Source organism: Dicentrarchus labrax, unplaced genomic scaffold (genome assembly GCF_905237075.1).
Source record: "Dicentrarchus labrax unplaced genomic scaffold, dlabrax2021, whole genome shotgun sequence".
Classification (NCBI taxonomy): Eukaryota; Metazoa; Chordata; class Actinopteri; family Moronidae; genus Dicentrarchus; species Dicentrarchus labrax.
The window spans coordinates 1,445,001-1,466,198 of record NW_026136721.1 but is presented as its reverse complement, the minus strand read 5'-3'; the positions used below and the strand labels follow the sequence as shown (position 1 = coordinate 1,466,198).

Here is a 21,198-nt window from a genome sequence, read left to right as displayed (position 1 = left end):
TAACAGAAGTTATTTCACATAACAAACAAAACTAGTCAACATAAATTATTTTTTTAATTCAGTATAATTAATAATAATTATAAACCAGACATCTTCCAGTCAGCACACACAGCTATTGTTCCTGTCTTTTTGCCTCTCTAACTGGTCTGTTCTCCAGACTACTCTGCAGATTTATGTCAATTTTCATCCTTTTTGTTCACCCAAAGACGAACTAACAGAAAAGTCAACAAGTAAAAATATGGTCCAGACCCCAAAGGTCCTGCAGCCTGAAAACATCATCCTGCACTGAGCAGTATTCTTTTTAGTTCTTCTGTATTATTTATTATTACTTTTCTAAAGTAAGCGTTACATCAGATTGTTCCAGTATCTCAATGTATCATATGTTTAAACTTCACTCAGAAATCAGATTTTTATTTCTGCCTGATGCTCCGGCTGCAGCTTCTCTGTCCATCAGTGAAGTTCTGCCTCCATCTAGTGGCTGAAACAAAGAACAACAGTCTGACTCTTACCTGCTGATCTTCTGTCAACCATTCCCACAGAATGTTTCTATCAGCTCTCAGTTGAACCCCGCTCCCCCCTCAGGTTGTGGTTTCTACATTTGTTTGTTTGGTTTTGCTGGCTGGTGGTTTGGTTTGGACAGAGATCGAGGCAAGCTGTTAATAATGTGCATGTTATAGCAGCATTTTAATGAACACACTGCCACTGTCACAATGTTCAGCTGTCTGCACACTCAAAAAGGAATGAGGAAAATAGTGACCAGAGGGAGTTCAGTTTGAACAAGAAGGACTCACTGCTGGTACACCTGAGCCAGGGGGACATCATAAGGAAATGAACAAATGAGGAGGTGCTCAGTCAGTGTGCTCAGACAGCAGAAAGAAGAAAACCGGTGAGTGTCAATCAACATTTTGATGATTATTTGACTGTCAGGCTGTAAACTGTGTGAGTTTGACTTCACTTTACTGAAGATTAACTCTCTATCTGCTCCCTCAGAGTGTTAAAACTCATTAACATTATTAAATCAAACAGGAAGCTTCCTCAGTGATCTCACAGCTGAGGACAGACAGTCTGATCAGAGTATTAAAGGGAGAAAAGACCCTCAAGCATCATGAACAAACTTATCTCTCAAATAAAGTCTAAAGAGCTTTTGTTCTGCATCAAACTGAAACACAAGAGGATTCAAACCTTTAATGGAACTGCTGAGTCTCTGCTACGTTACACACTGTGACAAACAGGTTACAACCTGCACATCTGCAGTTGGTTTCAGGGTGAAGCTGCTGACAGAAGACAAAGACAAACACTTCTGCTCTCTGTAGCGACTCTCAAACTCCCAGAAGCAGAAACCTAGTTAAAGTTGGCATTGAGCCACTTCGTTCTTCTCATTGAAAAGACAAACAGAAAAAAAAAACTGATTTTGTGGGTCTGCTGAGCATCAATCACTGTGAGGACCCTATTGTATTTGAAGGAATTCTTCTTTTTGTTTAATCTCTGAAAAATCTGCCCTTTTTGGTGGCCTAAACATGCTTTGAAACTCGTGAAACATGGCACAACATTCAACTGTGGCAAAAAAAAGCTTTCACTGCTCAGCACTAATAGTAATCCGTACAGTTTCAATAGGATTGTAGCACTTTGCTGCTTGGGCCCTTGCGATGGCCTTCACAGTTTGCTCAGGGCGGCATATCAGCATATCACACGTACACCACAACATCCAAATTTTATGGGGTCATATATGGCTTACTTCATGTTGCCAATAGGGAGTGCTATGATAATGACTGAATTTTACTTTTTACCTGGGATACAAGATATTGTGTGACCAGGTGAGCCCTAATAGTTTCCTGTTACAGACGAGTTGAAACAGTTGCAGCCAATGAGAGCAGCTCAACTCGCTGACTCCAACAAACTGACATGGCGACAACCATAACATCAAACTCGAGGATTCAAAACGGTCCTGCACAAACCAGGGGGTGATGCCATGATAGGTTCACACTTGGTCAAAATGGAAAAATGGCACCATAATTGCACATTAAATGCAAAATGGCTGATTTCCTGTTGGGTTTCAAGTATGGCTGCAAAATAATTTTTTGGAGATCTTGATTTAATACATTTTCAAATAGAGCACAGGGCTGTACTATGAAGCAAGGCAACTGGCTTATCCAAGTAACTGTATGACGTCAGGTGTAACTTCCAGCTGGACTCGTACTACAAAAGGTGGTGATGTCTTACCCGAGGTATGTTGTCATGGCAATTTACTCGCCATTTCTAAACTGCTCCAAGCAGGTTTTTTTCATAGTTAACTCGGTTACCCTATAAACCTCCCCTCCTCCGCCCACAGTCTGCAGAGAAAAATGCTGGCACATTCACAAGACTCAGTAAACATTGGCACATGGATTGTGAGAGACTCACTGCTCTAGTTTACTCCAATGATGTTCTCATCAGAGGGAATTCAGTGTCTGTGCCTAGAGCCTGAATGTAGTTGTTATGTTCCCATTTACTCGCTATACAGATCAAAGAGGCTTTTTATGAGATCATAGGTAATTCACAATGTAAGAATATTATTTAATATGCAAAGGCTAGGGCTATACAAAGAACACTTTTTCCATAGGAATCCAGAGGGTCATTGTTTGCAACCAACTAGCATATCGATAGATGTTCACAGCATCAACCCAAACTGGAAGCTGGTTGCACAGGAGAGGAGCTTGGTAACTGAAGGCTCTGGCTCCTGTTCTACTTTTAGAGACTATAGGAACCACAAGTAGCCCAGCATTCAGAGAACGCAGTGTTCTAGTGGGGTAATAGGGTACTATGAGCTCTTTAAGATATGAATAGGCCTGACTATGAAGAGCTTTGTAGGTGAGGAAAATGATTTTAAATTCTATTCAGAATTTTACAGGGACTTTCTTGAAAATAAATGTTTTTGTGTCCACAGAGAGGAGAAGAGGAGTCATGTTCCTGTGGAGGAGCAGCTTTCCTGCTGTTCTTTGTGTCAGGACGTCGTGAAGGATCCAGTCTCTACCAGCTGTGGACACTGGTTCTGCAGACAGTGTATCACCTCATACCGGGACCAGTCTGGTTCATCAGGAGACTCCTCCTGTCCCCAGTGTGGAGAAAGATCTGGAACAAGACCTGAACTGCAGACAGCCAGTCAGACCAGCACTGTACAAAGTAAGACTGAATATCTGTCTGCTGATGTCTTCATGTCTTAAATAGTAAAAATCGACTGATTACTCTGTAACTCTCGTGCATCCTTATGTAAACATATGTCCGAATTTCCTATAGAAAATGTATAGTGGTCAAATATCGATCTGCTTTGCCTCCAGTTCTTTAGTCCTGTCTGTATTAGCTGGCTTAAGCACCTGTCACCTGTCTGATTGGTGGGGAACTCTGGGAGATATAGTGTGAACCACAGTGGCTATTTTGTTTTGTGGCAGCCAATCCTGAATCAGATGTCAAACGCTATTTATATTTGACTTGTTTCATTGATTTACAGTGGACATTTGTCTGCAGGACGTCTTAGATGAACACAAGATCAGTCTGAAGAGGAGATATAAATGTGTGACTGAAGGAACTGACGAACCAGGAAGCAGAACCCCTCTAAACAGGATCTACACTGAGCTCTACATCACAGAGGGACAGAGTGAAGAGGTTAATACCCAACATGAGGTGAGGCAGCTTGAGACAGCTTCCAAGAAGAAGATCCTCCATGATGCTCCAATCAAGTGCCACGAGATCTTTAAAGCCTTACCTGACCAACAGAGACACATCAGAGTGGTTCTGACGAACGGTGTCGCTGGCGTTGGAAAAACCTTCTCAGTGCAGAAGTTCACTCTGGACTGGGCAGAGGGCTTGGAAAACCAAGATGTCAGTCTGGTGGTTCTGCTTTTGTTCAGGGAGCTGAACCTGATCAAAGATGAGCAGTACAGTATTCTCAGGCTGCTCCATGTTTTCCATCCAACATTACAGAAGGTCACAGCAGAGCAGCTTGCTGTCTGTAAACTTTTGTTGATCTTTGACGGCCTGGATGAAAGCAGACTTTCACTGGATTTCCACAACAATGAGGTTGTGTCTGACGTCACACAGAAGTCTTCAGTCAACGTGCTGTTGACAAACCTCATCGAGGGGAATCTGCTTCCCTCGGCTCTTGTCTGGATAACTTCCAGACCTGCAGCAGCCAATCAGATCCCTCCTAAATGTATTGACAAGGTAACAGAAGTACGAGGCTTCACTGATGCCCAGAAGGAGGAGTACTTCAGGAGGAGATTCAGTGATGAAGATCTGTCCAACAGAATCATCTCATACATCAAGACCTCCAGGAGCCTCCACATCATGTGTCTAATCCCAGTCTTCTGCTGGATCACTGCTACAGTTCTGGACCACATGTTGACTACAGACCAGAGAGGAGAGCTGCCCAAGACCCTGACTGATCTGTACTCACACTTCCTGCTGGTTCAGACAAAGAGGAAGAAGCAGAAGTATGATGAGGGACATGAGTCCACAGGAGCTGATGGAGGCTGACAGGGAAGTTGTTCTGAAGCTGGGGAGGCTGGCATTTGAACAGCTGGAGAAAGGAAACATCATGTTCTACCAAGAAGACCAGGAGCAGTGTGGTCTTGATGTCACAGAGGCCTTGGTGTACTCAGGAGTTTGTACAGTTATCTTCAAAAGAGAGAGTGTGATCTTCCAGAAAACAGTCTACTGCTTCGTTCATCTCAGCATTCAGGAGTTTCTGGCTGCAGTCTACATGTTCCACTGTTACACCAACAGCAACACAGACGTACTGGAGGACTTCCTGGGACAAAAACTTGTTGGTTCAACCCTGGATGTTTTCCTGAGGAGAGCCATGGACAAATCCCTTCAAAGTGAAAATGGCCATCTTGACCTGTTTGTTCGCTTCCTTGATGGCCTCTCTCTGAAGTCCAACCAGAGACTCTTAGGAGGCCTGCTGGGTCAGACAGACAACAGTCCAGAAATCATCCAGAGAGTCATCAATAACTTGAAGGAGATAGACAAAAACTAAATATCTCCTGACAGAAGAATCACCATCTTCCACTGTCTGACAGAGATGAACGACCACTCAGTCCAACAGGAGGTCCAAGAGTTCCTGAAATCCAAGAAAAAACTCTCTGAGATCCACTGCTCAGCTCTGGCCTACATGCTGCAGATGTCAGAGGAGGTTCTGGATGAGTTGGACCTGAAGAAATACAACACAACAAACCCAGGACAACGGAGACTGATTCCAGCTGCAAGGAACTGCAGAAAGGCTGTGTAAGTCCAAATGTGATTAACATTATAAATCAGTGTAGATTAGTAGTTTAGTTCTTCAAATATAAACACCATAAATTTCTCTTATTATTCTTAAAACCGTTTCACTTGTTTATTACATAATCTATATGTTAAAAAGAAAAAAGAAATGTAGATTTTTTTAGTTGGTTGTTTATAGCTGTCAAGTTAATGAACTGTTTATTTTTAATAATTGTTATATTTTACAGTTTTTTTTTCTATTCATCTTCCTATTGTTGATGGAGGCAACATGCAAACCTGATAAAACACGTTAAGGACTTTAGAGGTTGTTGATCACAGCATAGTGAAGGAGTATTTCAAAATCTTTCTTGGCAATATTTCTAATATGAAAAAAGGCTGTTTTAATCACTTTCTTAAATTGAGAATTAAAATTTAAATCAGAATCTAAAATCACACACAAATTTGCGACATTTTAACGTTTTTGTTTATCCAGCATTGAGTGTAATTTTTCTCTCTCTGCTTTGGGTCCTAAAAATTTAAAAAAAACCTAATAAAAATTAAAACTAACTCCTCAGTAGCACAAAATAAGAGAATGAAATGTGGACTGTTAAATATCAGGACTTTGTCCTCTTAAGCTGTTTTAGTGAATTAATTAATATCAGATAATGATATTGATTTACTTTGTCTTACTGAGACCTGGTTGTCCCACAAGGAGTATGTTAGCCTAAATGAATCCACCCCCCCCAGTCATATTAATACTCACATTCCTCGAGGCACTGGCCGAGGAGGTGGAGTAGCAGCCATATATGATTCAAGCGTTTTAATGGACCCTAAACCTAAACTAAATTATAATTCATTTGAAAGCCTTGTTCTTAGTCTTTCTCACCCAAACTGGAAAACACTGCAGCCAGTTCTATTTGTTATAGTGTACCACGCTCCTGGACCATACTCTGATTTTATATCTGAATTCTCAGAGTTTTTATCAAGTTTAGTCCTTAAATCAGATAAAGTAATTATTGTAGGTGATTTTAATATTCATGTGGATGTTGACAATGACAGCCTTAGTAACGCATTTATATCATTAATAGACTCAATTGGCTTCTGTCAGTGTAAATAAACCAACTCATTGTTTTAATCACACTCTTGACCTTGTTTTATCATTTGGCATTGATATTGAACATTTAATAGTCTTCCCACATAATCCTTTCCTATCTGACCATTATTTAATAACTTTTGAATTCATACTATTAGATTATAAGCCATTAGGCAAAACTTCCTACAGCAGATGTCTATCTGACAGTGCTGTAGCTAAATTTAAGGAGGAGATTCTTTCAGTGTTTAATTCAATGCCATGTCTGAATTTAACAGAGTCCTATAACAACTTTAGTCCCTCTGAAATCGATAATCTTGTCGATAGTGCTACAGGCTCAATACGATCAACATTAGACTCTATCGCTCCTATAAAAAGGAAATTATTAAAACATAGGAGACTAGCACCGTGGTACAACCACCAAACCTGCCAGTTAAAGCAAATAGCTAGGAAATCTGAAAGGAAATGGCGCTCTTCCAAATTATCAGAATATCACTCAATTTGGCATGATAATCTTAAAACTTATAGAAAGGCCCTCCGTAATGCCAGAGGAGCCTATTACTCAGCACTAATAGAAGAAAATAAGAATAACCCTAGGTTCCTCTTCAGCACTGTAGCCAGGCTGACAGAGAGCCACAGCTCTATTGAGCCACATATCCCCATAAACTTAAGTAGCAACGACTTTATGAGCTTCTTTTATAATACAATTATTACTATTAGAGAGAAAATGAATCACCAACTGCAATCAACAGTTATCAGTGGCTCTCCAAGTTCAGGGACTTCTGCCAATGTAAACTTAGATATATATTTAGACTGTTTTTCTGCTATCGATCTTCATCAGTTAACTTCAATCATTTCTTCATCGAAGCCATCAACCTGTCTATTAGACCCGATCCCAACTAGGCTGCTTAAAGAAGTTGTTCCCTTAATTAGCACTTCTTTACTGGAAATGATTAATCTTTCTTTATTATCAGGATATGTACCACAGTCCTTTAAAGTAGCTGTAATTAAACCCCTTCTTAAAAAGCCTACTCTTGACCCAGGGGTTTTAGCCAACTATAGACCGATTTCTAACCTCCCCTTCCTCTCTAAGATTCTGGAGAAAGTAGTCGCCAAAGAGTTGTGTGACTTTCTACAAAACAATAGTTTATTTGAGGATTTTCAGTCAGGATTTAGAGTTCATCACAGCACAGAGACAGCTCTGGTTAAAGTTAATAATGACCTTCTGATTGCTTCTGACAATGGACTTGTCTCTGTACTTGTATTATTAGATCTTAGTGCTGCATTTGACACCATTGACCATGATATTCTTTTACAGAGACTTGAGCATCAAATTAGCATTAAAGGAACCGCACTAAGCTGGTTTAAGTCATATTTATCAGATCGTTCGCTGTTTGTACATGTTAACGATGAATCTTCAATAAATACTACAGTTAGTCATGGAGTTCCACAAGGTTCTGTACTTGGACCAATACTATTTACTTTATATATGCTCCCTTTAGGCAACATTATTAGGAATCACTCCATTAACTTTCACTGTTATGCAGATGATACACAGCTATATCTATCTATCAAGCCCGATGAAATTAATCAATTATCTAAATTACAAACATGTCTTAAGGACATAAAATCCTGCATGACCTGCAATTTTCTGATGTTAAACGAAATTCTTGTTCTTGGCCCCAAAAACCTTAGAGACTCACTGTCCAAAGATATAGTTACTCTAGATGGCATTAACTTGGCCTCTAGCACCACTGTCAGGAATCTTGGAGTTATCTTTGATCAGGATTTGTCTTTTAACTCCCACATGAAGCAGACCTCTAGGACTGCCTTCTTTCATTTACGTAATATTACAAAAATTAGACACATACTATCACAGACAGATGCAGAAAAACTAATCCATGAATTTGTTACTTCAAGGCTGGATTACTGCAACTCTTTATTATCAGATTGCCCCAATAAGTCCATTAAAATGCTCCAATTAATTCAGAACGCTGCAGCACCAGTACTGACAGGAACTAGAAAAGAGATCACATCCCTCTTGTACTAGCTTCTCTGCACTGGCTCCCTGTAAAATGTAGAATAGAATTTAAAATCCTCCTCCTTACCTATAAAGCTCTTCATGGTCAGGTCCCTTCATATCTTAAAGAGCTCATAGTACCCTATTACCCCACTAGAACACTACGTTCTCTGAATGCTGGGCTACTTGTGGTTCCTATAGTCTCTAAAAGTAGAACAGGAGCCAGAGCCTTCAGTTACCAAGCTCCTCTCCTGTGGAACCAGCTTCCAGTTGTGGTTCAGGAGGCAGACACCCTCTCCACATTCAAGAGTAGGCTTAAGACCTCCCTCTTTGATAAAGCTTATAGTTAGAGCTGGATCAGGTGAGTCGTGAACCATCCCTTAGTTATGCTGTTATAGGCCTAGACTATCGGGGGATTTCCCATGGTGCACTGAGCTCCTCCCTTCCTCTCTCTTTCTGCACTCATTCATGTCCCATTAATGCATGTTACTAACTTCACTTCTTCGCCAGAGTTCTTGTGCTTTCTCGTCTCGCAGGTTCTTATCGATCCTGGTTGGGGCCTCCTGCCATGGTCCTGCTTGACTGCCATTGCCAATACTGTTGTTGCTGTGCACCTGTCTGTCTGTCTGTCGCTCTCTCTCTCTCTCTCTCTCTCTCTCTCTCTCTCACCCCAACTAGTCGAGACAGATGACCACCCACCTAGTGCCGAAGGATCTGTCCTAGGTTTCTGCCTTTTAACAGGCAGTGTTTCCTTGCCCTTGTCTCCAAGGTCTTGCTCATGGTGGTACTGTTGGGTCTCTGTAAATAATGTTTTAAAGAGTTTGGTCTAGACCTGCTCTATTTGAAAAGTGTCCTGAGATAACTTCTGTTATGAATTGGCGCTATACAAATAAAATTGAATTGAATTGAATTGAATTGAACAGCAGGTAGCAAAAAAAACAGAAATCATCTTTCTGAAACTGCACTGAGTTTTCTCATCAAGATGTCTTCATGATAACTTTGTGGAGACAGAAATGGGATCAGATCACACTGACAGACTGTGGACATTATGGAAGCCTCAGTGTAACTTAATTTTCACTCCATCTGCAAGATTAAATCAAAACAAAGATTAAAAGGCTGCAGGCATAAAAGAAAGTGATGAGAATTATTATTTCATGTTAAACACAATGTTAAACGATTAGCTGAACCACTGATGTGAGAAAAGGTTCATCAAAAGAGAAAAAGTCCAATTATTTTGTCATCAAATGCTTGACGTAAATATAAAGTGTCCTCCTTCATAATAATATATTTTATATATATGTCATGACAGACTTTCTGACTGTGGACTCTCAGAGACTCACTGTGAAGTTCTGGTCTCAGCTCTGAAGTCCAACCCCTCCCATCTGAGAGAGCTGGACCTGAGTGATTCCAACCTGCAGGATTCAGGAGTGAAGCTGTTGTCTGCTGGACTAGAGAATCCAAACTGTAGACTGGAGACTCTGAGGTCAGGTCACTGATTGTAGCTTATGTTGTTTATTTACTATTATTTGATTATTGATTAATCTGATAATCTTTGCATTAAAACAGAGCTAGGAGTAATATTATTTTAAATAATGAATTAATGAATTAATGAATTAATTAATTAATTAATAATTATTAATATTGGAATTTCCCCATTGTGGGACAATTAAAGGAATATCTATCAATCTAAACAGCAGCCAAAGCCAGGATTCAAGGTAAGTTTGAGGATTTTAAACTGCAGGAGAAAACAGACTGTTGTAGTGACTACAAAAATATGGCAGCTGAAAGCAGTCATAGTGTTTGTGATTTAGAGCAACAACAGACTGTATGTAGGTTTATAAAGAGTTTCAGTTCCCAAACAGATCAAACTATTTAAGAATCATCAAACTATTTATCTTTCAGAAATGAAACATGTAGTTTATTTAGGGATCTTTCTCTGCTCATTTGAACATCAGAAGGTGCACGACAAAATCAAATCAAAGTTGTTTTTTGACTTCTTCTTGTTCTTTAAGACACACCTTAACAAATTTTGTCTTCTCCTTTTAATGACATTTACCTACTAAGCTGCCAAATACAGTAAGAAGGTCGCGTAATAAATGAAACTGTTTTTAGTCGAAAATGTCTGATTTCATATTGATCCTCGGATTCCAGACCTGAGATCAGCAGCATGTTATTGATCAGTGCTGACATCAATAAGTGTATGAATGTTGTGCTGTCATTATGATGATGTCTGTAGATGGCTGACATTATGATGATCCACAATAACACAATGACAAAGTCACTCTACTCATTTTAGAGAAAAGCTCATTGATTAGGACATAGTAATGTTGATCTCTTTAAAACCTGAACACATCTGATTGATTATATATGATTTTATCATCATCTTTTATTCTTTATTCAGATTGAGTCTCTGCAGGTTGTCAGAGATCAGCTGTGATTATCTGGTCTCAGCTTTGAAGTCCAACCCCTCCCATCTGAGAGAGCTGGACCTGAGTTATAACAACAATCTGCAGGATTCAGGAGTGAAGCTGCTGTGTGGTTTTCTGGAGAGTCCACACTGTAGACTGGAGACTCTGAGGTCAGACACCATTTTTTCCTTCTGTGCTGAGATGAATCGGATGTGAAAGTTCTAATTTTTTCATTTTTGACGGCTGCAAGATGCTCCAATCCTCATGAAATGTGGCACAGATAGCTAAGCATCGAAAAATGGCATTTTTTCAAAGAGTAGCCTAAGTGACACGTTTCACACATATGCCTGATTTTCCAATTGGCCCCAAACTTAACATGTCTGATAAAAGTCCTGCCTTAAATACATCTTTGTGATAATATCAGAATCAGAATGAGATTCATTGCCAGGTATGTTTTTATACATACGAGGAATTTGTCTTGGTGCAATGGTGCTTAAAATATACAATCACACAAAAAAATTAAAAAGATAAATATACAAGTCACACAAAAATCACACAAGAATAAAGTACTTTTTGAAAAATATAGATAAATAAAGATAAGAAAGATAAGAAAAGATAGGAAAACTGTACAGAAGACGGGAGTGCATTAATGTATTGCATATATACAGGTTGAGTGTAAGAGTCAGTGACAGTGGGGGGTCCGGGCCTTGTTGATGAGGCTGCAGAAAGGAAGAAACTGTTTTTGTGGCGAGAGGTTTTGGTCCTGATGGATCGCAGCCTCCTACCAGAGGGGAGAGGTTCAAAGAGTTTGTGTCCGGGGTGGGAGGGGTCAGCCACAATCTTACCTGCACGCCTCAGGGTCCTAGAGCCGTACAGGTCCTGGAGGGATGGCAGGTTGCAGCCGATCACCTTCTCAGCGGAATGAATGATATGCAGCAGTCTGCCCTTGTCCTTGGCAGTGGCAGCAGCGTACCAGATGGTGATGGATGAGGTGAGGATGGACTCAATGATGGCGGTGTAGAAGTGCACCATCATCGTCTTTGGCAGGTTGAATTTCCCTAGCTGACTATGACAGCTTGTGAATTTTCTGATTTTTTTTGTACCCGTGTTGCTGTAGCAAAGCGGTGAATTACACCTTTTCATGGTAACAGCTGATTGCATTTTTGGGGGGCTAAACTCATGACCTTTGACACATGCTTCCCAAATAGCATAATTTTACATTTCATATTGGTTTTTCTTGTGGGTGTGTCAAAATGGCTCAATAGTGCCCCCCAAAAGCTTTAATTAAAGCAGCCATGGGATCCCGTTTTGCCAACATGTATGAAAATTGATAGGCATGTCTATCATGTCAAGATGTATAAAAGGCCTCTTGGAGCCATATCCTAAATCCAACAGGAAGTTGGCCATTTTGAATTAAAAGTAAAATGTTGGCGCAATGTCATTTCCAGGTGCTCTATTTTTAGAACTGAATGCAAAATCTTGAGGATTCGGCTAATGCTGTGTCCAAAGCTTTCCCCAAATTCTGATGTACCGGCATGAAACAGGAAGTTGTTGGGTGTATTTTGTCCAATAAGCCCCAAAATTCACATGTCTGAAAAAAGTCCCAACATACCAATATTCAGTCATAGTCATAGCACTACCAACTGGAAACAAGAAATAAGCCTTATATGGCAATCATCATATGATTTCTGGGAAATTTGCATGGTGTGGTGTATTCATGACAAGCTGGTGCATGGCACAACTGCAGCACTCCTTGATGTGCTTGGAGTGTGATGGCCTGTTCATCCCTGCTTGCAACTGATATTTTTATGTTTCCCATCATGTGTTATAAAAGAAATGATGACAATAAAAACAATGAATAAATCAATAATCTCTATTTCAACTATCAGACAATAACAAATAGATTCACTTTTTGCTGTTTCCAACATTTGTTTGTTGTTTGTTCACATTTCCCCCAAAATTCATTATTTTTTAAATAATCTTTTATTTACTGTGTGACATCAAACTGAATCCACATACAAACAACATATAGGAAAACAAAACATGAAACAATGACAACATAAACAATAACAGGGTCAGTATGGGCATATTATTAAACCCTGAATGATTTCAAGCAGGAACATTGTCTTCTAAACTCACATCTTTTATTCTTTATTCAGATTGAGTCACTGCAAGTTGTCAGAGATCAGCTGTGATTATCTGGTCTCAGCTCTGAAGTCCAACCCCTCCCATCTGAGAGAGCTGGACATGGTGAGAGGAGATTGTGTTTGTTCAAGTTTAACTCACATTTCCTGTTACCGATTGGCATCAATGGCTCATCCCTCGACTTCTCAGCTACCAGCTGACAAGTAACATCCAATCAGTGTATACGTTCTCCTCACTGCTCACATTCACTGAGAACAGCAGAGCCTTTTCTGACAAATCTAACTGTATGACTATTGGTTATAAATGATCAATTCTTTATTGAAGTCTATCTGAAATGTATTGCTGTATATATGTCTTGGTTCTTGAGACCTCAGAGGTCATCCATCACTGTGCCTCGAGTCCAGAAGATTAGTAATTTGGAGACAGAGGACAGATCAGAGTCTCCAGGATCCAGCCGGTCTAAATACAGACCTGCAAACTTCAGTGATAAACATGGACCCTCAGACTTGAAGTAAGAAACTATTTTAACTGTAAACTGACCTGAACTGGTCACACAAAGAACAATAATAACTTTTGTCTAACTTTTCCTTTAGCGCCACCATGAGGATGACATTTTTACTTGAAGCTCCGAAATTACAGCCTCACTCTGTTCATGAGAGATAACTGCTGTGTTTGTTCCTACAGGGTGGACAACAGAGAAAACAGGGTTACACCTCACCGACATGTATGTACATGTATATATGTACATACATAGATACATAACTGTCATGGAGTTTATACATGAGACTAAATCCAAAAAGGTCACATTTAATAAAATCATCATCCAGAGTTAAAGGCATACTATGCAGTTTTCCGGTTTTGTCAAACAGCTCCCCCTAGAGTCGCTGCGGAGTACTTGTATTTAACATTAACTGTCGTAAATACCACTCACCAGAGCCGTCTCTATATACGGCTCTGCGTCTCTGCACTCACGACCTGATCCCCTCCCTATGTATACCGGTACATGTTCAGTAGGATGGTAGCTCGAACATCGAACAGGCAAAGATAGACTCCGAAGATGTCTACTGACCAGGTAACGTCTGAGTGAATGCCTGCTAGTGTCTTCCATTGAGGCTGCTTCTTATGTCGCTGATGTACGTGACATCGCGCTGTAAAGCAATTCGTGATTCTTGCGAGATTTGGCGGGACGCCACCTTTCAGACTTGCATTGCTGGTTCTGCCAACGGCATCCCTCTCCTGCTTTGCTATCGGGATGATTCGCTATACTACAAGTTCGTTTACCATCTAAAAGACTTCGAAGCTGCTATATTAAGGTAAAAATCTTGCATAGTGTGCCTTTAATGACAATAAATTCATTCAAACTCTCTTTTGAACTTGAGGTATATGAATTCGGTAGAGATTAACCTGTTAGCAGTTGTTTTCTTTGCAGGTACTTTAAGTGGGCGTGGCAGAGGGTCGTCAGCAAATCTCTCTCTCTCTCTCTCTCTCTCTCTCTCTCTCTCTCAAGGTCATATTCTTCAGCAATCTTTAGAAGCTGATCCTTAGTGCAACGATCTAAAAACCCCTCACTCGGAGCAGCAACAAAATCTACTATCCCAGCCATACTAAACTAAACCTGGACCCCAGCAGAAGAAACACAAGAACCAACAGAAATCGTCGAATAAGTCAACTAGTAAACAAATGAGAAACGAATAGTGTCCCCAAAACTAATGTGGAAGTCCCTCTCAAACTAGACTGCCTATCCAAAAACTAAGCTACCTCACTGAGCTGGTTATTAACATATAACAAGTCCAAATGGATCATGTTGCTAATACCTAAACAGGGAAACTACACAGAAGCCAAAATATACCACACTAGAGGACCAAACAATCACTTCTGCTAGCTCCTAACTGCCTACTCATGGCAACACCTGACCATGCCTCTGGGACCACTCTTACTCTGCTCTTACAAATCAGTTCAATTACATTTTTTTTTTTTTTTTTTAAGCCTACTCTTAAATGTGGAGAGGGTGTCTGCCTCCCGAACCACAACTGGAAGCTGGTTCCACAGGAGAGGAGTTTGGTAACTGAAGGCTCTGGCTCCTGTTCTACTTTTAGAGACTATAGGAACCACAAGTAGCCCTGCATTCAGAGAACGCAGTGTTCTAGTGGTGTAATAGGGTGCTAGGGTTAGGATTCGGGTTAATGTCAGCATACAGGCCGCTGGTTAAAGTCACCAAACCAGCTACAAAGCAGGTACGTGTGTGGCCTGAGGGGTCTTCAGAGGCACTCCAGTATTGCTTCTCCACCACCGACTAGAGCATGTTCAGACAGGCAGCCACCTACAACAACATCACAGACCTCCAGGAGTACACAGAGACTGTCACTTCCTACGTGAGGAAGTGCATGGACGATGTCACGGCCACCAGAACCATCTCCATTCGGGCCAACCAGAAGCCATGGCTGACAGGGGAAGTCCACAGGCTCCTGAGGGCTTGGAACGCCGCCTTCAAAGCTGGCGACAAGGTGGGCCTGAGGACAGCCAGGGCCAACCTGTCACAAGGCATCAGAAAGGCCAAGAGACAGTACTCCAGGAGGATCGCCAACCGCTTCAACAACAGCAGAGACACCAGGAACCTGTGGCGAGGGATGCAGACCATCACGGACTATAAGCCCTCTCTACAGACCTGCGACAGCTTCACCTCTCTGTTGAACCAGCTGAACGACTTCTTCGCTCACTTTGAGGCTACCTCCCGGTGACCAGGTGTTGGCGCTATCCCCAGATAGTGTGAGGCGATCCCTCAGAAGGACGAACCCATGAAAAGCCCAGGGTCCTGACAACATTCCTGGTCGTGTCCTTAGAGACTGTGCTGAGGAGCTCACAGATGTCTTCACCGACATCTTCAACACCTCACTGAGACAGGCTGTTGTCCCCATGTGCCTCAAAGCCACCACCATCATCCCGGTCCTAAAGAACACATCTCCCTCCTGCTACAATGACTACCGCCCGGTCGCACTCACTCCCATCCTCATAAAGTGCTTTGAGCGGCTAGTCATGCAGCACATCAAGTCTGTCCTCCCCCCCGCCCTGGAACCTTTCCAGTTTGCATATCGGTCTAACCGCTAGATCGATGACGCCATCTCCGCTGCTCTCCACTCAACCCTCACCCACCTGGAGACTAAAGACTCCTACGTCAGAATGCTGTTCATCGGCTTCAGCTCAGCATTCAACACAATCATCCCCCAGCAGCTCATCCACAAACTGGACCAGCTGGGGCTCAACCCCTCCCTGTGCAACTGGCTGTTGGACTTCCTGATGGGGAAACCACATCCAGTTCGAGTCAGCAGCAACACCTCCAGCACCATCACACTGAACACAGGGGCCCCCCAAGGATGTGTGCTGAGCCCCCTCCTCTTCACTCTGCTGACCCACGACTGCACACCATCATTCAGCTCCAACCTCTTTATTAAGTTTGCGGACGACACAACTGTGGTGGGTCCCACCAACAACGGCGATGAGACAAACTACAGGAGTGAGGTGAGCAGGCTGGTCACGTGGTGCAAGGTCAACAATCTCCACCTGAATGTAGAGAAGACGAAGGCGATTATTGTGGACTGCTGCAGTGGAGAGGGTGAGCAGCACCAAGTTCCTGGGTGTGCACATCTCTGAAGACCTGTCCTGGAGCCACAACACTGCATCACTGGCCAAAAAAGCCCAACAGCACCTGTACTTTCTCCGCAAAATGAGAAGAGCAGGAGCCCTGCCCCCCATCGTGCACACCTTCTACAGAGGCACCATCGAGAGCATCCTGACAAGCTGCATCACGTGTGGTACGGCACCTGCACCGTGTCCTGCCGCAAGACTCTGCAGCGCATCGTGAGAGCAGCTGAAAGGATCATTGGTGTCTCCATAAAGCTGACTTGGCTGACTTGGCTATGAGCTCTTTAAGATATGAAGGGGTCTGACCATGAAGAGCTTTCTAGGTGAGGAGGAGAGGAGAGGAGAGATATGATCTCTTTTCCTAGTTCCTGTCAGTACTTGTGCTGCAGCATTCTGAATTAATTGGAGTGTCTTACTGGACTTATTGGGGCAGCCTGATAATAAGGAATTGCAGCAATCCAGCCTAGAAGCAAGAAATGCATGACCTTTCAAAGACAGCCTTGCAACATAGCAGGCTGAGTGGCCTTCACCCATTTATGGTTGGCTTTAGAGGCTGGTGGGGGCAGCTAAGCCTTGGTGGGTGAGCACTCTGATGGCAGCTGGATCTGCTTGGTTTCCCTGCGGTGTGTCTTACAGAGTCCCTGTATATGTTGAACATGTGGGGTGGAGATAGAGTCTCAGAGAGAACTAAAGATTTGGAACAATCTAACATAATGGTTACTTTAGAAAAATAATAAATAATACAGAGGAACAAATACTGCTCAGTGCAGCATGGTATTTTTTAGCTGCAGGACCTTCAGGGACCATATTTTTACATTTTGACTTTAAATAAAAGTCAACATAAATTTTGACTTTTATGTTTAGTTATTTTTCGGGTGAACAAAAAGGATGAAAATTGACATAAATCTGCAGGGTAGTCTGGACCACACTTACATAGGCCAAAAGACAGGAATAATAGCTGTGTATGTTGACTGGAGGATGCCTGTTTTTGATGCTGAATCTTTCAATTGAAAAGTATTGAAATCATTTATGTTGATTGGTTTTGTGATATTCTTTTATATACCGTAATTATTTCTCACTTAATCTCCTCCCTCTTCTCGTCTTTGAATAATTCTGTCAGCCCATCCTTCAAGTTATAGCTTCAAACACTGCAATAACAGGTTATTGCCGACACAGCTGGAGAAACTGTATGAGGAAAAAGAATGTCTCTTAAACACGTGTTATCTTCTGTTAAAAACTAGAGTCACCTGGATGCAGACATAAGGTACAGTACAGATGCAAATGCACAAAGCAGATGTTCACACGAAGAAGACACGAAGAAGACACTGCCGAGATCACATTATGTCCGTGTACTTAATGTACAAAACAGAAACAAAGAAGTAACAAAGTGCATAAATAAACCTTTATTCAACAAAAAAGTTTAAGTTTATTATTCAATGTTTCTAAAAACCTTTATTTTAAAAGGTCTGTTGAAGAGGGAGAAAAAAAAAGTTCCCTAGAAGAAGAAAACAAATATTTACACAATAACAACATTTACAGCCTTTATGATACACTTTTAGACAGCAAACATCAGTCTGGTTCTACGTTAAACAGGTGGTTCTGGTCAAACAGCCACTGAACAAGAAAGGCCCGTATCCGGAAAGATCCAGTGGTATTCAGGTTTATGGATCTATATCCAGATCTGTATATAAAAATAAAATAAAATAAAAGATACAAATGTATCACAACCTGTGTTTTTGTGCATTTATTCCAGTGCAGTTAAACAGTATTTTGGGTTGTCAAAGTAGACAAACAATCCCTAATTTGGGATGTGGCTCTGGATCTTCATCTCTTATATGTCAACAACTTCCTCTTCTCAAGATCCTCTGAAGAAATGTTGGTCAACTTTGACCACAGTTGCCTGATACCAACATTGAAGTGAAACAACATCCATTTCATCAGGACCCAATATTGTACTGGCGTTGGCTCACATTCCACCTGTTGAAAAATCTGTCTGACAGCGGTTTGATTTCTTCTTTCATGTTAGCCTGCAACTCAGCCATTAATTTGTGTTGATTTAGCCAACAATAAATGATGTAACGGTACAAAGGAAAGGTGTATAACTAACAATTCGGGTAGGATAGCTATTTAGCAATTTGTCCATGTTAGCAAGCAAGCTAATGTCCATTTCAATGGCACAACCATGTTTTCTTAATTCCATTTCTTTATCTCCCAGTTTCTGTTTGTTACTCTCCACTTGTTTGCACTTTTTTCTGCCACCATAATGTGCACACAACTGCAGTGACATAAAGATGACCTCCACACCAATTTGGTCTTTAAAATTCAGATGTTTTTTTTGTGGTAATTAGTGAATTGTAGGTGGTTCTAAAAATCCCTGAATCTATTAAAAAAAATCATTAAATGTCAATATATTCCAGTCCAATATGGTGTTGTCTGGTTTGAGTTCTGACCAAAATCTATAATTAGCTGAACTCCAAACCTTAATATCTCCTTAATGGAACATTTATTTTGAAAATCATCCTTCAGTCGGACAGAGAAAGAAGCTCAGTGAATCTGCTGAGAGCTGAGCTGGTCGTGTAAAAACTGTCTGATTTTGTATTTGAAGAGAGAAGTTGGTGGTTTTCTCCTTCAAGTCAGTATATTCAGAGTTTGGTCACAGCAGTACCTAGTGGTTGTTCGAGGAACTGCAGTGCAGAGGCTGCTGACTGGACCGGTTCAGAACAGTTTTATCTCCGGATAAACAGGGCTCCCAGTGTGATCCCAGCTGCTCCCAGTACAGCCAGCCCAAAAACTGTCGCCAGGGACCAGAATCTGGCTCGAGGTCTGGAATCACCATACAACTCGGTAAAGGCATCCTGGGAAATGACAGAGAGAGGGAGGAAACCAACGTAATCAGCTTTGTCTTCATTATTTGGTAGTTTGACAAATAAAGCAAGTCTGTGCTTTTAAACACAAATTGTACAAATGTTTTGGTATTACAGTATTTTTTCAAATGAAGAAAAACAAGGGTAGATAATCTCCTGGCGTCTGATATATAATCTGCAAAATGTACTTTTCCATCACTTTAAAGTGGAAGCAGACAACTTTACATTTCCTTTCTCAGCATTCCCTGTGAGGAAATGTGTATTTTGCGCTGATTTTGCAAAGACATCTGGATCACTTTCTTCGTGAAGAGTCAACAGCAGTTAACATTTGCGTTGTTATTGCCCATTTCAGTCACAGTGGGTGTTAATATCTCAGCCAAACTGTATTGTGTAGTAACGTACAAGTGCCAGAAGATGGCAGTAGCTACATTTGAAGTACCATACAGAAATATTCATAGGGTGTCCAGAAGGAGGCAAAAATGTCTGCTGATGTAATCTCAAACCATCACATATATTAATAATTGCTTGTACATGATGATATTTGAACTAAAAAACATTATGGTGGCACATTAGTAAAGCAATAGAAATATCTAAAGGTGGTTAGAGATTTTTACAAATGTGTCTTTTTTATTTTAACCTAAAGCTGTCAGTGAGTGTAAAACCGGCCAACAATTTTCCACAAGTGGGTCCTGCAAATGTTTCACAATAAAACACCTTGTTAAAAAATGAAGGGATTCTCAAAGTGAAGTAGAAATACAGTCTTGTCTCTGATAAGCCTGCTTGATAAAAAAAATGGTAAATGAAGGCCAATATTTGAGAGTTTACTGTTGCCTGCTAACAGCAAATACAGAGCTGCAGCAGGACATCAGAGGGAAAAACATCAAATCTGATCCAGTTTCACCAAAATCACTGAATACAGTTAGAAAGTGGGTCTTCGTACAGTAATCAATAGAAGTCAGGAAACGTATAATGCGAGACAATTATTTGGACATGGTTACAACAGGTGTTTCTATTATTTTGTCCAGCCTATTTCTATCAATGAGAGTAGACTAAATAGCAGAAGCAACACAGTTCAACAGCAGCACAAACTGAACACTAGAGCTTTACAGACACATTGAACCTGTGTGATCGCAGTGTGTCTGAGTGAGTTTATTGTCAGTGATGGTTGTTGTGTGTGAAATCAGTCGAGTGTTAATGAGGAAATGTTGGGTTCTTTCCCTGCATGCTGTGTGTGTTGATGCAGAACAGTAATATGATGATTAGGGGAGAACCCTTCTCTCCAGCCTAGTTCCTCTCACACATCTTTGTGTTTGACTGACGACACTACATTAAAGCATCTGCATTGCAAAAGTACACACATTCTAGTATGTATGCAAGTATAAAAGTCAAAAGTATTGTCGTGGTTTCGACTTGTATTATCTTTACAATATTAAGTAGAAATAAATAAAGTACCCACACCTGACTAAAAGACTAATTAAAGGACCAATGTGTAGGATTTAGTGGTCTAGTCTAGCAGTAAAGTCACAGATTGGAACTACCTGAACACCACTTGTGTCTGTAATTGGCGACCTGGGAATGAGGTGAAGTCTGTAGGTGAAACTAAAGTGAAAGTCCCTATGTAGATCCAGTGTTTCGTTTGTCCATAATGAAAACACACCTATCAATATTATATTGCATTTCTGACAATAGATCCGGTTCAATGAAGACTACTTGTGGGTAGAAGAAGTAGTCGGTTCAAATTCACTTTGAGAATCACATTTTTGTGTTTAACAGTCAGAAACGTTTGAAACTTTGTTC

General features: G+C 41.0%; 1 protein-coding gene and 1 pseudogene across 1 annotated transcript in view; one reads left to right on the top strand and one right to left on the bottom strand.

Moving 5' to 3' along the window:
- Positions 1-597: 597 nt before the first annotated feature.
- On the top strand, positions 598-13,007 carry LOC127355203 (protein NLRC3-like; annotated as a pseudogene).
- Positions 13,008-17,925: 4,918 nt separating this feature from the next.
- LOC127355231 (apoptosis regulator Bcl-2) overlaps positions 17,926-21,198 on the bottom strand; it is a 15,362-nt gene continuing 12,089 nt past the window's right edge. The window contains exon 3 of the mRNA XM_051385910.1: positions 17,926-19,392. Within this exon, the coding sequence (XP_051241870.1) occupies positions 19,264-19,392 (129 nt within the window). The 3' untranslated portion in view covers positions 17,926-19,263. The remainder of the gene's footprint in view (positions 19,393-21,198) is intronic.